General features: G+C 38.6%; 1 protein-coding gene across 12 annotated transcripts in view; it reads left to right on the top strand.

Annotated features, from left to right (window-relative positions):
- Zdhhc20 (zinc finger DHHC-type palmitoyltransferase 20) overlaps nucleotides 1-17,655 on the top strand; it is a 56,170-nt gene that overhangs the window by 13,729 nt on the left and 24,786 nt on the right. For all 12 annotated transcript variants that reach the window (XM_063232498.1, XM_063232504.1, XM_063232503.1 and 9 more), the window contains exons 2-4: nucleotides 4,186-4,227; nucleotides 8,814-8,917; nucleotides 14,885-15,005. In XM_063232498.1, coding sequence (XP_063088568.1) covers nucleotides 4,186-4,227; nucleotides 8,814-8,917; nucleotides 14,885-15,005 — 267 coding nt within the window. The remainder of the gene's footprint in view (nucleotides 1-4,185; nucleotides 4,228-8,813; nucleotides 8,918-14,884; nucleotides 15,006-17,655) is intronic.

Raw genomic sequence — 17,655 nt, 5'->3', positions numbered from 1 at the left:
GTTTTCCTTGGGTGCTAGACACAGAGCTGGAGGAGCGAATGCTTGCTCTGGTAGGATTTTAGTCCTGTTTCTTCCTGTCTGCCTGTTTCTCCCTTAGAATGGTAATGCTTACCCTATGCCATTTTGTATTGGAAGTATGTAACCTTTTCTTTCTTTTGGAGGAGGCATTTGAGTTTGTTTTCTTTTGAGACAGAGACTCAATTTGTAGTTCAAGCTGGCCTGGACCTGTTAGTGATGCTCCTTCAGCTTGCCAGTGGTAGGATTACAGGTGTGTGCCACCGTGCCTGACTTTAGCATTCTCTTTCTTTTAGATTTTTGCAGGGGTTCATAGCTAAGGGTTTGCACTGAGTCTAAGAGAAGACTTTGTACTTGCACTGTGCAGCAGTAATGGAACTGTTAGAACTTTGGTGACTTAGACTAAATGCGTTCATAAAGAGATGGATCTGAGTCTTCTGGATGTCAAAGGTGGAATGTTACAGTTTAAACCTAGAATGTTCCCTCATCTGGAAGATGGTGGGATTAACCTACTGATGTGTTCATGATCGAATGTGCTGTTAAGAGGTGGGGTCTGTCAGAGGAGGCTGGGGTAGGGCGGGGGGGAGGTGTCTCTCTCTGTGTGGCTTCCCTTTGTCTCTGTGCTTCTGACCACTGTGCCATAGGCAGCTGTCCTCCACTAGACCTGTCCACCATACTTGTCCTGCCCTGGAGCAACCAGTCTAGGACTCTTGTTTTCTAAAACGGTCAGCCAAAATGAATCTCTCCTCCACTAAGTGTGAGCGTCAGGTACAGTGTCTCAGTAAGGAGGCATTGACCAAGACAAGACACCTGCCATACCAAGAACTGAGAGCACTTTGGTTTGAATGGAAAAAAAAATGGGTGCAAAAACCAAGATGACACAGTGTTGGAAGTATTTGATGAAGATTTTAAAGCAGCTATTTTAAAAATGATTTCATTTGTAATTGAAATGTGGGGGAAAAAATTAGAAATCTCAACAAAGAAATGGAAGACATTTTAAAACTGAAAAGAAAAAAGTAATAATCAAGTACTTATCTTGTTCCTGACTTTGTTTTTCGTACTAGGAATTGAACTCAGGGCTTTGTGCTTGCCAGGCAAGCACGTGTGCCGCTGAGCTATATCTTCAGTCCTTGTCCCTGACTTTAATGGGAATGTTTTCTTTTTAAAATAACAGCTTCATTGAATTCAGATTTGTGTACTATACAACCTACAAACTTAAAGTGTGTGATTCAGTAGATTTTAGCATATTAACAGAATTATATAATCATAACCACAATCAACTTTAGATCGTTTTTATTGTCCCAAAGTGCAGCATACTACCCATCCACTAGCTGTCATCTCTCAGTTCCTCCTTGCCTTAAACATAGGCAATCATTGAGCTACTGTCTGTCTTCATAGATTTTCTGGTTCTAGAAAATACTTTTAAGGCCGGGGATTTAGCTCAACAGCATAAGCACCTGCCTGGCAAGTGTGAGGTTGTGAATTCAATCCCCGGTACTGGGGAAAAAGAAAAAATTTTTCAATTCAGGATACCCCATGCTCTATGTAAACATATTGTCTCACTAGTGTGAAAAGCTAAAAGAAACAATATATGTGTATGTCTGTATGTATATGTACATATGTCTATGTATAAAATACAGTTAAAAGAGTTATGAGTTCGATGAGAAGGTTTTGGGCTGGTGGTGTTCAGTGACTGACTTGGGGACAGCAGTGTGCAATGTGTGCACCATCTTTCCCTCTGATTGTTCTGAAACTTTGTTTTATTTGTTTTTTTCTCTTTGAAATAAATGGATTTTTTTTTTAAAAAAGGATAGACCATGCTCATAGCTACAATGAAGACTTTATAACATATCCAAAGAAATGGAAACCCTGCAAAATGAATTTTCACGAAATATTGGAGTGAAACTAGAAATGAACAGCAGAAACATGAAGAGCAGAATACTCTCTCGCTCTTTTATTACCTTTTATTTCATACTTTGTTTATATATTACATATTATGTATATTTTATATATTATATACTTATAATTTATAGGTGATTACTATCTGTATATCATACATATTTTTTCATATAAGGAATACTGTGCAGTGTTGAAGCTTGTGTGTCTGATTTATTCCACTGAACATTACAATCATGAGGTACATCAGTTTTCCTAAAAATGCCTCAAGTTTGTCTTCCATTCTGGCAGAGTAGCACCCTGTTGTCTGTAAATATGTTCTGCCCTTTTTCTGTGGGTGGGCATGTGGGCTGTTTCCAAGATGTAGCTATTTTGAACTACGCTGCTGTAGACAAGGGTATATAGTGAGGGTGCTTCTTTAGTGTTATTTCATGTATGCCGATTGAGGGGCTAAGATGTATTTTGGTTTATTAAGAATATTCATACACTTGTTTTATCAAGGAGATTTTAGTCAAAATGAATTTTAGCTCAGTAAATATTTTTACACATTGCTGCTATGTATCAGGCTTTGAGACTATAGGGATATAATAAGAGACATATAGTATTAAAAAGAATGCAAGTGCCAGTAGACTTTGGTCCCAGTCTGCCCCACTACATATACTAGCTTTGTGACCTCAGGCAGAGGTCATTTAATTATTTAGAACCTTAGTGTACTTAGCGGGAAAATGGAACTATGGGAGCTTCCAGTGGTTATTGTTACATGATTCCACACTTAAAGGAGTACGCAGTCCAATAGACAGATCAAAGGAGAGGGTGGTAGACAACAGTGAGCGAGCTGTGGTGGTAGAAAGGAGTGTTCTTTTTAGCTTTAAGAGAGACTTGGCAAGCCTTACAGAGGAGGTCGCCAGTGTATAAACTGGACACTGAAGGATGAAGAGGGAAGGAACACAGTGTCTGTGAAACTGATGAATCCAGAAAACTAGTTTATAGCTGGGTGTGGTGGTGTATACCTGTAATCGGATGCTGAGGCGGGAGGATTTGCAAGTTCGAGAGCAGCCTGGGCTCCAGAGGGAGCTCAAGGCCAGCCTGAACTGCAGAGTGAGATCCTGTCTCCAAAAAAAGACAAAAAAAACGAGTTTATTCAGAATAAGCCAGAGGTATGGGCAAGTGACAGCTAGAGTGACAGATAGATTGTAGCTTACAACAACCTTTAGTATTTGCTACCCTGAAGATTTTGTACTAAAGTGACCGAGGGTTTGCAGAGTGCTCAAATGTGGGTTCACTGCTGGTGAGAGTGTGTTAGGTTAATAGAGGACGCCTTACGCCATTGCCTTTCAGGGAGGCAATAGGAAGGGACAGGTTGCAGTTGAAGAAGAGGCAATAATTAAAATAGAATCAACCAGACCTAGAGCTTCAGACCATCCAGAAAGCAGGAGTAAATAGTAATTCCCCGCTGTGGTAGAATGGAGTGGTTTTGGGGTATATTCATGAAGGTGGTACTGCAACATGGAAGAAAATACAGTTTTAATCCTTGAGCATTTGAGTGTTCAAAGAAATAACCACTCTAAAAATTACAGGAATAAATTATTCACTTTTTCTTTTGAAGGTGAATTTGTATAGTGCCACATGTTCTTTCATATGCAAAAGCTAAGGAAGTTGATGTCAAGAGTAGAATAATTACTACTAGAAGCTAGAAAACGTAGAGGGCAAGATGTGAGGGATGTTTGATAGATGTGTTCCAGAACAGATAGGAAGAATTAAGTCCTAGTATTTGAAGACTAAACACAAAGAAAAGGTAGATGTCTAAGGAGATAGAAAAAGCTCCTCCTCCCTGATACATGTCACTATTATTTTTTAGTTAAGGAAAATTTATCTTGCATGTAGCTTCTACATGGGACTTGGTAACATACATTATACCATAGGCTGATGGTTATGGTAAGTTAAGTACTGTAGAGGGAGGATAGTCCTGTTCAGCCTGTAGGATTATTAAGGAAAGAGCTGAAGAAAATGTTACAAGTTAATAAAGATCTAAAGAAGTTTTAAAGTGACTGTAAAGTGTTTTAAAGTGCCTTGCAAGCAGGCAGTTGTGAGTTCGATCCCCGGTACCGATAAAAAAGAAAACGACAAAAAATAAATAAAGTGACTGTACTGTTAGTGATAAAGGATTTGAATTTTAGTATTTTAATGTTTTTGAAATAATATTCGACCTGAAATAAAACTTACATACAAAAATGTTTAAAGTATGTTTATTCACTGTCTTTTCTTCTGTTCTAGTTACCATTGAAGAAATGCGTAAACAAAGAAATGAAGATCATGGTAAGTCACTTTGGATCTCATTTTACGTAAAATGCTTAGGTGTTTAGTTGGAACTCACCTACTTTCTACTTAGTGAGGATTACACTGTTTTTGTTTTCAGGGGGAATGTGTGAATCAAGTGCAGTTACATACACCTTTAGTCTCAGCACTCAGGAGACAAAGACAAGCGGAGGAGTTCTAAGGAGGTGGAGGCCAGCCAGGGGAACATGGCAAGACCATGTCTTTAAAAATATAAGCAGATACATCCCTTTAAAATTTGAGTAATTGGATTTATCTCCGAGTTGGTATATTCTTATTTTGTTATTTATATAAATTGAAATAGCCATTATTTTGTAAAGCACCTAAAATTCAAACTCTTTCTATATGTATTTCTGCATGTATGTTAATGTAACTCCATATTTAGATTTTTTAATGTCAGTTTTAGCTGAGTTGAAGGGATTCTGCTTCCATGATACCTAAATCTTATTGATGGTTCTCTTTGTTTATACATTTGTGAAAAATAGTGTGTGCATAGATTTAATAAAATAACTAGACTTTGAATTTGTAAATTATATTAGTAAGTCAAGACACTTAAGGTTTTTAAAATGAATAGCCAAAGAGTCAGGGAAACATTTTCTCAACATTTTATCCAAATAAGAATATGTAGAAATCTATTGAGGTGAAATTTCAGAAACTATTTATTTACTGCCTCCTGGGGATTGAACCTGGGGTCTTTGCACTGAGCTGTACTCTCAGCCAACCTTTTATATATTTTTTATTTTTAAGATAATCTAAGTTGCTTGAAAACTTCAATCCTGCCCTCAGACTTCTAGAGTGCCAGGATTACAAATGTGTACCACCATATCTCACTACAAAATTTGATTTTAACATAAAAATCAGGGACTTCTCAAACAGTTGAATAGTCAGAAATTATTAATAAATATTTATTTATTTATTTATTGGTACCAGGATCGAACTCATGTGTTTACGCTTGTCAGGCAGGCTCTTATGTCACTGAGCTAAATCCTTGCCCCTCACTAAATATTTATTACTAGAGGTCATTAGACCTCTAGTCTCATTTTTCAGTAACAGGAGAAGCATAGCAGTCTTGGTAGCCCTATCTTTAAATTATAACTGTGTGCCATGTGCTCACAGGAAGCAGAGAATTTCAGCTGGGTATCATGGCACATGTATAGTCCCAGCAATCTGGAAGTCTGAGGTCTGAGACAAGAAGATTAGAAGTTTAAGCCTAGGGGCTGGGGATTTAGCTCAGCGGCATAAGCGCCTGCCTTGCAAGCAGGCAGTCGTGAGTTCGATCCCTAGTACCAATAAAAAGGAAAAAGACCAAAAAAAAAAAAAGAAGCTTAAGCCTAGTCTGAATTTAGACCCAGTCTCAAAAAAAAAAAAAAAAAAAAAAAAAAAATATATATATATATATATATATATGTAAATTTAATTTCAGAAGTTGTTTCAATTTTACCATGTCTCTCAAGTAATCCTTTAACTTCTTTTTTTAATTCAGTTACTAAGGATGTTTGAGCATAGACTTTTTGATTCATAGGCTCAGATTTTTTTTAGCTTTGATTTAATTAGTTAATGTTAAGTTTTTACTTCATATATTATAACCAATGATTTATAGTATGTATGTATTATCAGAAGTTTGCCTATTAAGTCACATGACTTTGAACTTTGGTAGCTATATTTTATATTATTATTTAGTATAACTTAATAATTATTGTCAATTCAATAATTACTGTATTTCAGGCATCATGATTAGAGATTAATTTTAACTTTTCTTTTAACTGAAAATGTATTTGAAAGCATACCATTTTTGTTTTGTGCTCATAAAGAAGAAATCATTTTAAAATGTAGTACATGTTATGAAATATTTCAAGAGTCTGTTGTCTTACATGCTAGTCTCACTGTTTATCTGGAAGCTGTACAGTGCAGTTGAAATGCGGAGTGCAAAGCTCCATGGAATATGGGGTCCAGGCAAGAAATAATGGAAGTGAGCTTAGGTGAAGTTAAACGAAGCACCAATTTTGAGTTCACTGTGTGGAGTACTGTAGATCACAAGAGTTACCAGGAGGGAGCTAACAACATGGAGCATGCTTTTTTTTAAGACAAAAAATATTAGCAGGGTATGGTGGCACACGCCAGCACTCAGGAGGCTGAGGCCAGAGGATCATTGGGAGTTCAGGGCCAGCCTGGCCTACAGGGTGAGCCTCAAGGCCAGCCTTAACTTCGTAGTGAGACCCTGCCCCCAAAAGACAAAAAAACCAAGCTATTACTGGGCTGTTTTTTCTAAATTAAAACTTTAGTGTTCAGGCTTACTACAGTGGTTTGGAGTTGCAGTTCAGTCACATCCCTGCAACAGAAGAATACGGAGTTTGAGTTGTTCCGAGGTTACGTCAGGCGGTAGTAGAAATGAGAAGAACACATTTGAAAATGAAAGGAAGAAACAAATGGGGCATGGCATGCAGGCCTGGAGTGTCAGCACTCGGGAGGCTCAGGGAGGAAGACGGCTGGGAGGTCCAGGCCCACCTGGGCTACACAGCAGTCTGCTCAGACGGAAGAAGGTGGAGAGAGAAGAAGAAAAAATGGGAGGAAGTTGTAGGAGTTTGTATTGGTGTCAGGATGTTGGCTTAGAATGTGACCATTTGTGGTTAAAATGTGGAGAAGGTCAACTGTAGGGATTACATAGTAAAAATAACCGTGGAGTTTTGTCAAACAGATAGATATAGTTTGAGTTCTGGCATTATCACTTAGTAACTAATACTGGACCAGGTACTAACTTTGCCAATTTGAAGACTACCATACAGGACTACTATAAGGGTTAGAAATAAATCACTGGACACTAATGGTAATTTTGAGTGGTTATGGTCAGGTATGGCGACTGGGAAGTCTCAGAGTTTCTTTAGGGTGCTCCGGCCACACAGATGGATTTGCTTTCCAGGAATTTCACAGTCAAAAAAGAGAAGAAACTAGGGCAGTGCATTTCCTGTTGGCCATGGAGAGGGGTCAGAGGAAGAAAGACCCTAAGGGAAGAGACTGGTGGCCTTTGCAGTGATCCAGGTGAAATGGAATCCAGCTGTGCAATGGTGGTTAAAATAGGCGTTCTCTTTGAAAGAAATTTTAGAAGCAGATTTAGAAGTGTTTCTACTTTAGCCAAGAGAGAGGAGAGGCATTTGAGCCCTTGGTTTCTGCAGTAGTCATCCTGTGTGACTGGGATTCTAGTCCCTAAATCTGGAATTGACCAGAACAGTTACAAAAGGAAACTTTGGGTTCCAGCAAAATTGGCAGGTTTTAAAATGATTTCATTTAAAAAGTATGAATATTTGAAACCAAAATTATAAAGAAAAATAGCCTGACAAAGATCAGTTCCAGTTGAATTATGGGGTAGATTTATGAAAGCTTCACTGCATTGTTCTTAGTGTTTGACTGCAGAACAGTGAAAACTTCAGTCCTCAGCCATGAAAGACACTGAATAGAAAACTAGAAGGAAGCAGACTCAGGAGAGAAAGACTAGACTGCCTGGTAGTGGTTATCATAACAGCCAGCGTTTGCTGAGGGTTTGTTGTATGCCAGGCTCTGTTAAGTGTTTTCCATACTTTAGCTCCTGTTTTGAAACAAGTGCTTTACTTATAGTCTGAGCAAATTATTTGGGGAATATGCTATGAGGAGGTAATGAATTCTGAAACTGGTGAAGACTGCCTTGTGGAAGATCTGGTCTAAACCTTAAAACTAAGTAGAATTTCAAACTTTGATGCTTCGTGTGTTCTTGGCCATCTCAAGTGGGTCTGTGATCCTGCAGCCTAAGCTGAAAAAGAGCCCAAGCACCTGGTAGATAGTTCTCGTTTCTGACAGAAACCAGTCCACAAGATACCCACACCCCACTCACACACATAAAGCCTTAGTGTTTTACCAGTAAGTTAGCATTTGGAGGCAAAGATGTTGGAATGTTACATTGGTCACCAGGGAGACAGTTGTGGTAGGAATTGAGCATGGTTAAAAATCTTTGTTAGCTTGTGTTGGATGAAAATGAAATGTAGAGTACTTTTCTCATATAATAGAAAATGAATTACTGAAGTGTACTAATTATTCTTAGTCATGGTAACTTCTTTTATTTTCAGTGTACAATTTCCTATATTTAATGTTCATAGTGATGGACACTTCAATGACTTTTAAGTTAATTAAAATTAATGTTCAGGGAAATCTTGAAATAGAGGGAATCAGGGCTGGGGATTTAGCTCAGCAGCATAGGCGCCTGCCTTGTAAGCAGACAGTCGTGAGTTCGATCCCTGATACCGATAAAAAGGAAAAAGACAAAAAAAAAAAAAAATAGAGTGAATGAAAAAGTGTTTTTAGTTTAAATCCTCAATAACTTAATAAATCAAGCTGATAATCCTTTAATAAACGAACGAAACATTTCTTTGTATCTAGTAATGTTGCATCACGTAGATAAAAAGTTTAGTTTTTGAATTTTTAATAGATCTCAATTAAATTTTAATTGGGTTAAGTCTCCTTATCCAAATATTGTTTTATTGTAATGCCTTTTCTTGTTTTCACCTAGACTCAATGAAACATTATTTGTTTTTATTTACCAGGAAAGACCGTTGTTTACCTTGTGGCTTTTCATCTGTTCTTTGTTATGTTTGTATGGTCCTATTGGATGACAATATTCACATCTCCCGCTACCCCTTGCAAAGAGGTAAATTTAATGTTGGTAAATTATCAAATGCTTTAACTTACATGGAATCTTTTTCCCTTGTGTTCCTATGTTACAATTATGTAATACATTTGTTGTGTTTCCATTCATGATATTGCTTAATAAATCCATATTGTGAATGTGAGTCACCAACGTATTGTCAGACACAGTTTACTGACATAGCATAGTAAAATCTAATAATAGTTTTTATATTACTGGTGTAAAAACTATAGAAGTAGAGTTTATTTGTGTCTTTTCAGCACGAACAGATATGCTAAAACTATAGAAAATGTTAAATCGTGGGAGGAAATTGTTTAGGCTATTGCTTGCCACAAATTTTATAACTAATTTTTCTCCTAACTGGAGGTTCCACTTGGAAAATAATATAAGTGAACATTTATTTGCATTTATTTGTTCTTCACTGAACATTCAGTGTAGAAGATCATGAAGAGTATTGAGTGGCTGTTAGATTTTCTGCTCTCACACATTACTTAATCTCTCTGACCTTCAGTTTTCTCATCAGAAAGTAGAGCTGACATTTTGCCTGTTGCTGTGCAGTGTTTGAGGATTGAGATTTCTCAAAGTAAACCTTTTAACTTAGTACTGACCATGTGATTATTACTCAAAAATGGGCTAGGAGCTGGGGATTTAGCTCAGCAGCATAAGCACCTACCTGGCAAGCACAAGGTTGTGAGTTCGATCCCCAGTACCACCAAAGGAAAAAAAAATAAACAAAAATGAAACCACGGTGGTAACATAATTGTTTCCCTTCATGTTTTTCAAAATTCATTAGAAGTGATATATTTTACTTTTTCATGGAGAACATATATGCCAAAAAGTTGCATGTCATAAGTATACACCCGGTGAAATTTCAGAAACTGCATAAGTAATCTGTGTGACCACCACCCAGCCTGGTTCGGAAGATGACATTTTTGGCCTCCTCATGCTTCCTTCCAGTTACTCAGAGTGTGAGAAGCTCCTCCCACTTTCTGGTGGCATAGATTCCTTTTGCTTGTCTTTGTACTTCTCTGTGGGTCGTCATGTTAGGGGTCCTCACAGTCTTCTCTCTGTGTGTGGCTTCTTCTTACTATTGTCGTGTTCGTGAGATTCATCTGTATTGTTGCATACAGTTGTAGGTCATTCATTTTCATTACTCATTAGTAGTCAGTTGTGGTATGTAACACAGTTTTATTTACTAGCCTGCCATTGATAAGTGTTTGGGAGAGTTCAATTTGGGGCTGTTAAAAATAGGGCTGCTCTAAACGGCCTGGTGCTGTTCTCTAGTTCTTCTGCCTAGACTCCAAAGAGGCTACTGTGTAACATTGAATATGCATTCAAAATTAGTACAAATGATCACATAGGCATTTGCCCCTCATTCTGGATACATGCTTTTGTTCTGAGAGGTAAGATAGACCATAAATCATAACTTAATGTTTCATTATAGACATTTTTTGAGCATTTGGCAGTAGTCAGTCAGTCAACCTTTAAAGTTGTTGACAAACTGCTATTCATTTCTTAATCTCGTAAGTTGAGAAAGACCTAATTTTATTCATTCAATTATTTGTAATGATCATCACTGGAAATATAGCATGTGTAAAATTAAATACAGAAATATGATTATAGTAATACAAATTTAAAAAAGAAAAAATAATTTGTAATATATTTGAGAATAATAATGTAGAGGTTGAGAACTCAAATTCTGGGGCCGGAGATGTAGCTCAGCGCTTACCTGGCAGGTGCAAGGTCCTGAATTCAATTCCCAATCCAAAAAAAAAAAAAAAAACCCTCACATTCTGGAACCAAGCCAGGTATGGTGGAGCATGCCTGTAATAATCCCAACACTTGGAAAACTGAGGCAGGAAGAACATTGGAGTTTGAGGCCAGCCTGGACTGCATTGTGAAGCCCTGCCTTTAAAAAAAAAAAAAAACCAAACGAACAACCTGTCAGATTTATGGAGCCAAATCATTTGCTTGTTCTGTGACTCTGTAGAGAATGCCTAATCCCTCTTCTGTAGGTGAAGGCCACAGTGATATATAACACATGAAATTATTGAAAGCATTGAATGGGGCAGCTTTGTGTATATAGTCACAACTTACATGATTAATAATATATGTAAAGTGTTTAATGCTCAACACATAATAAATACTATTTAAATGTTATTTTTCTTTTTCTGGGTATTGTCTCGGTGTATTGCATTCATTTAAGACTTTATATCCGCTCTACTCTTCATATTCACTCCTGTAAACCCGCTGGACTCCTCAAGCCTTTACCTGGCAGCCTTTACCCTGTCTGTGACAGGGATGCTGCCGTCATATTTACTGCTGGCCCCCCGGCCCCCGCCACCAGTCTTGCTTGTAGTTGCTGTCAGTAATTGTTGAAAGAATTAAATTATGGAATGCTTGCGAGCCAGCTAAACTCAGCTCTGGTGACAGCAGGAACAAGAATGTCAGATTCTCTCACTCAGGAAGCTTACACAGTGTGACTGAGATGGTGCCGTGGAAGCGGTCCTAAGGCTGAGGTTGGTGCAAATGCAGCTGTCTTACTTAGGAGGACTACAGTTCAGAGGTTAGAGCAGCATTTTGGAGTCAAGCCTAAGAGAACTGATTGGGTTAAAAAGTTTTTAAAAAGTTTTTAGGAAAGTTACAAGAACAGATTTTTCCACTGTTTTTTTGGTCAGTGGAAATTTACTGAATACCTGTCTGACTCAGTCCTAGGTTCAGAGGATTACAAATAAAAAGTTATAATTTTTATAATTTGTGTGCACAGATGGTAAATGAGCAAACAATAATTGTAAATTGTGATAAGTATCAAATTGAGATGAATTTAGGAAAAAGAGCATCATGTGGTAAAGCATAACAGAGCAAAAGCTCCATTAGGTAGTCTGGCCAAAGAAATCCTTTCTGAGGTAGTGGCATCCAAGCTATAACCTTTAAAAATCTCTTCCACTAAGCTCTTTGAAGGACAGGTGTTTGCCGTTTTATCCCCATACCTACATTAGACCTGGCCACGTTAGGTGAAGTGATAGGAACCTGGGTGGAAGGAGTGAGGCAGCGGCAGCATGTGAACAGCTGGTAGACGTCTCCCACCACCAGGTGCCATCTTTTCTAAAGAGAAGATGCGGTCCCATCACTCCAGTTGTAATCCTCAAGGTCGGCAGTCTATGTGAGATAAAACTTGAGCTCATTTGCATGGCACCCAGAAGTCTCTGCACACTAAAAGTTCACTAACCTCCCCTCCACTGCATCTTACGGAGCGCTGCACCCGTGCTTTCTCACCCTGTGCGCCCATGTGTTGTTCTCCATCCTGTATCTTCTGGAGGTCTGTCTTTCTGAAGGCTGGCTCAGGTACTGCATCTTCACATAAGTTTCACTGTCAGCTCTCCAGTCTCTGAAGGGACCTTTCAGTGCACCTGATGGAACATTGCATACTTAGGCTGATTGTAGTTTGCTGTTCTTTGCTTTCTTGGCTAACTTCCCTATTAGGCTGTTTTTTTCTTTTGTTTTGGGGCTTCCTCGCCATTTCCTTGTGTAGTTCAGCCTGGCCTTGATTGGCATCTTCCTGCCTCATCTTCCCTAAGTGCTTGAATTACAGGCATCCACTACCTCCGCTTGCCAGGCAGGCACTTAGGCCACTGAGCTAAGTCCCAGCCCCAAGGCAAGGCTTTTTATTCAGCTGTGAATATGAGATCACAGTTAGTGCCTAACTCTTAGTATTTTATGTTTATTTATTGTCAGGCATTGTGGCACATGCCTGTAACTTAGCCACTCAGGAGACAGACACAGGGGCATGACTTTTATCCAGGAGTTGGAACACACTATCTCAATCATTTAATCCATCGATGACATTTAATTTTTTAAAAATAATTTTAATTTTTTTGATACTGGAAGTGAACTCAGGTCATTGTACATACAAAGAATGCGGCCTACCCCTGAGATGTACTCCCTAGCCTAATATACACTTAAGCACCGAATTGAAGATAATAACCTATAGTCTGCTGAGACAGGAGGGTCACAGTAAGTCTGTGCCAACCTGGGTTACACAGTGAGTTCAAGGTCAGCCTGAGCTGTATAGCCAGACCCTGTCACCTCTTGCTCCCAAACCAAAGCAGATAGTAATGGCGTTTCACAAATCTGAGTTACATTGAATAGTTCTGAATGAAAATAGACCTAATGGTAATTTCAAACACCTGAGAATTTTGTTTTATTTCATTTCTTAAAATTCTGTTGTCTCTTGAAATTTTTATTTGATTTAAACTTTTTATAATTTATAAACTTAAAGCAATGAGGATGAATAGAAGAGTATGGAGTTGAGGTCTAGGACTCAGACTAGATACAGTATCACCTAGGGAGATCTGTTGAGATTTTATAAGAAAACTAAAGTTTGATCAAATCCTCTCCATTCAAATACATATTTAACATTGTGATCTTATTTCTATCTCTGAAAGCATGTTAAAGTACCCCCTCTGAAAATGTCTGAAGAGCCCAGCCTGTCAGAAGATGAGGGACCACCAGATCCTTAAATATTTTCACATGTAAGGTCACGGGGATCTTTCTGACTGCTCTGCGTGGTAGTCTTTTAATTGTGGAAGCCAAGCTGTGTGCATCTAGGCAGACTCTTCCACTTCCTGAATGACAGTGATCAGTCGGGTTAGAGTACCCATCTATAAAAAGCAGGAACATGTTACGATGACAACACAGGAAAATGTAGTGCTGTGGAGTGCAGAAGCCCTCGAGTTTTAGTATCGGCTCTGCCAGCAGGCCTGTGATCTGTAAAGCTTCCCTCACCCTCTTGGAATCATGATTTTCTGCAGTGCAAAACTGTGCTATGCCAAACTACTGCCTTGTTTGTAACAGGTGACATCACTAAGCCAACTTTAAAGTGACAGAGGAACACAGAGTAGAGGAAGCTTCGGTAGTGCACTTAGAAGGTAGAGCCAGCATACACCTTCAGTAGGTGAGCTTAGAATTCCAGTTACCATTCTTCAGACTTTTTAAATAAAAGACTTTAATAATGTTGATAAAAATTGAGCAGGGTTGTTAAAAACATAAAACACAATTAAGAGTAAGTCTCAAGCCATTTTTATTTTTAGCTTTATAAAGAGAATCTGAAATAAGACTGTTAGGAACTTAAAAGTTCTTGGTTATATCAAACCAAAGCATAAAAAGGAGGCTCTCAAGCTGCTGAGTGAACGCGGAAGAAGAGCAGTGGATGAGTATTTGGTAGGTGGAATTTTAGGACGAGAAGTGAGTCAGAGGCTGTCTGCATCGTGCAGCAGCAGCCCTGGAAAGGAACTGCTCCTGGTGAAAGGGCCCTTCTTGCCTCCGCAAGCCTTGATAATTCTGGAGAAAACAGTGCTATTTGTTAGCTTTGGAAGAGTTAAAAATGTTGAAGAAAAGGACTTGTTGACCTCATTGAGATGTGTAACAATAAAAAAAAATAGAACCCCACCTGTGATCTTCCCTGCTATCTAAAGCCGATGAAGCTTTGGACATCCTTCCAAAGATTAAACACTACCTGACAGTAACTTTTAAATGATAGGTTTTTACTCAAACAAAAAAGTGTGTGTGTGTGTTTCTTTTTCTTTTGGTAGTGCTGGAAATCAAACCCAGTGTCTTACACGTACCAGACGAGTGCTTTACTCTCTGAGCTACACCTAGCCCTAAGTAAAATATATTTTAAGACGTTTAGGGGCCTAAGAAGACTCTGGGTTTAATGCATTCGCACTGGCTTGGGCATCTCTGAAAAGCAAAAATGTTGAGCTCATATTCTGTGCCATCATTGATATGCAAAGTATTCTTTAAAAATTTGTATGTAGTTTTGTTAAAAATATATTTGATTTATAAAAGAAGTTTGAATGTTACCTTCAGAAAACAAGATATTTGTGAGGTATTTATTCTAAATGAAACTTCTTCTAGATGTGAGAGTTAACATCTTGGGATTCAGACAATTTAATAGTTTTTCTTTTATAGTTCTACTTGTCTACTTCGGAAAAGGAAGCTTATGAAAAGGAAGACAACCAAGAAAGACAACAAGCAATTTTGAGAAGGGCAGCAAGAGACTTGCCTATCTATACCACAACAGCTTCAAGAAGTAAGCAAATAAATCTGAAGCTTTCTTTTCCAGATAATTCTTAAAATGTGTTTATTTCTGCCAGCATATATTGCATGTATTGACAAGTAGGTGATCATAATGATTTCCACAAATAATATCTGTGCAGACAAAATTTCCTGTTTTCTACACCTTCTGTAGTACTTCAGATAGAAGTATAGATGAATATATAACTATATGAGTGTAGATTAAGGGACTAACTTTAATACAAATCTGTTTTTCTTTAATTTTTATGCAGCGTACCGCTGGGGATTTAGCTCTGTGGCACAAGCGCCTGCCGGGCAAGCGCAAGGTCATGAGTTCAGTCTCGGGTATCAAAAAAAAAAAAAAAAGAAAGAAAATTTTTACCCAACTCAACCTTCAGGGCAAAAAAAAAATCTCAGTTGTTTCTCCTAGTAAACCATTATTTGGAAATTCTGGCTTGAATTTGATTATTGTGTGTCAACACTGACTCATTAAGAAAAATCAAGAATGTGTTGAGAAGGGGAGAAGTGAAAGAGACAAAGAGAAGAAAGATATTCACAGCTAAAGGAGTCCCAGTTCTAAGTTCAGGTCTGCCTGGCCTCAAAGCCTATAGGGTTTCTTTACCATCTGCATTGTCACCCTGAGCACAGCAGCTTCCTTTCCTCAGCAGCAGCAGAGGGTAGGGCTGGCCATTTAAATACGGGCAGTGTCTTTCTTACCTTTCTTGTTGCTGAGACAGACACCAAAGCTAAGGGAGGAAAGTTTTACTTAGCTACAGCTTATAGAGGTTTCAATCCATGATTGCCGGGCTCTGAGGCAGGTTGGCGTGGCAGAGGGGTAGTATCATGGAAGCAGAGGGCAGTAAAGCATGCAAGTGACAAGTGACAACCCCCTTCCTGTTGTTCATACTTTACCCAGGATGCCCACCCTTAATCCCTTCAGCGATCCCTGATCCCAGCATCACACTTCTGAGATCTAGCCACCTCCAGAAAGCCCCCACCGATGGCTGGATGAGTCCTTCAGGAGACATAGACACAGGAAGTCAAATACCAAGGAGTACTGGCAGTTCAGCAGTTATTCTGTGCTAACTGCTTCACAAATAAGAATTCATTTAGACTTCACAACAACACTGTTGAGGTCCATATCCTAGCAGTCCCCACCTCGAGGAAACTAAGTCACTGTTCCCAAACAACCCCTTCCCCAAGCATGAGAATTGGAATACAAGGGCTGGAGACTAAAGAAAAAGAGAGACAGATGCATGATTGCACAAGGTGCAGTTTGGAGGAATTACTGACAGAGTGGCAGTGGCAGAGAGACCAAGTGGTTACCCCAGGTTAGGTCAGAAGGAGAGATGGGTATACTGCTTAGGACCAAGTGACATCCTCCAGGTCAGGTCAGAATGTACCTGATGAGTCCCAAGCTAACGGGCCTGGGCCAGGGGCCCACGTCTGTTCTGAATAGTAAGTCTCCAACTGCAGACGTTTCAGTTGTGGATTTTCACAGTGTACTGCGTCAGCTTACGAAGGATCTGACTTAGTACCTGTGTGCTGGTCAGCTAACAAGTAAGGAGTGCCTGGGGTCACTCGGGCAGGCACAGCAGTAGTTACAGTTCAGGATGGCTGCAATTTTTAATCCGATGCAGAGAAGTTTAGAAACTGTGTTCAGTTATACGGGTGATTTGGGGTAACACAAGGATCAAAGTCCAGGGGCTCACAGAACCCTCTAGGCTTCGCAACTCAAGAGAAAAAGGAGGTCTACCTTTTTGTATCTGTGTACAAATTGTGACTCAAGAAAGTTCAGTTTCTCTGCATGATTTAAGGAACAGAGATTTGACTTTTAAAAATGTACTCAATGCTGCCCATTAATATATTAATATATTATAATAGAGAATGAAAATACAGATTGTAAATCAAACTCCACTTTCCCACTAGGATTGCTGTGCCAGTTGCTTCAATTTTCTATGCTCCAGTTTTCTTATTTTAAAATGAGAATATGTGAGTATGGTAGTTCACACGTGTAATCCCAGCACTCAGGAGGCTGACGGAGGAGGATCACTGAGTTCCAGCCAGTGTAGGCTACATAGTGAAACGCTGTCTCAAACAAACAAAAAAAAGAACAGTATATCCAGGTTTGTGGAAATACTAGATGAGATAATATATGTAAAACATTTAGTATACTGTACTCTTGCATATAATACATTTTCATCAGATTTCATTTTTTTTTGTGCCAGTGATCAAACTCATGACCATTTGCTTGCGAGACAGGCACTTATGCCGCTGAGCTAAATCCCTGTCCAGATTTCATTTTCAATAAATGACAGCTAATTTAACATAATCCTTTTTTATATTTAATTCTGAAAAGTCTGGCTCATAATTTTTTTGTTTATAATAATGGTTAGTAGTTCTAATTCTATACATTAGGAGTTTTTAACCTGTCTTTCATTTTTCTCAGAGAATTTATGAATCGCTGAGATCATATGCAGAATTTTAGGTATATGTTGTTTTCAAAACAGCCTATTCATGGCAATGTCATCTTCTTTTAGAGTAGCACAGATGGTCCAAAAGTAAAGAACCATTGTTATAAGCACTATTTATGATGCCTTTCCTGTAACCTGAATAGCACCCATCATCTGTTCTTGCATGGGACATGCTGGGCTTGTCAGCACTGC

Source organism: Cavia porcellus, unplaced genomic scaffold, assembly GCF_034190915.1.
Source record: "Cavia porcellus strain 051 isolate PalLab524CR breed Dunkin Hartley unplaced genomic scaffold, mCavPor4.1 scaffold_21, whole genome shotgun sequence".
Taxonomy (NCBI): Eukaryota; Metazoa; Chordata; class Mammalia; order Rodentia; family Caviidae; genus Cavia; species Cavia porcellus.
Note: the sequence above shows the minus strand (reverse complement) of the source record. Positions and strands in the feature narration are given on the sequence as shown.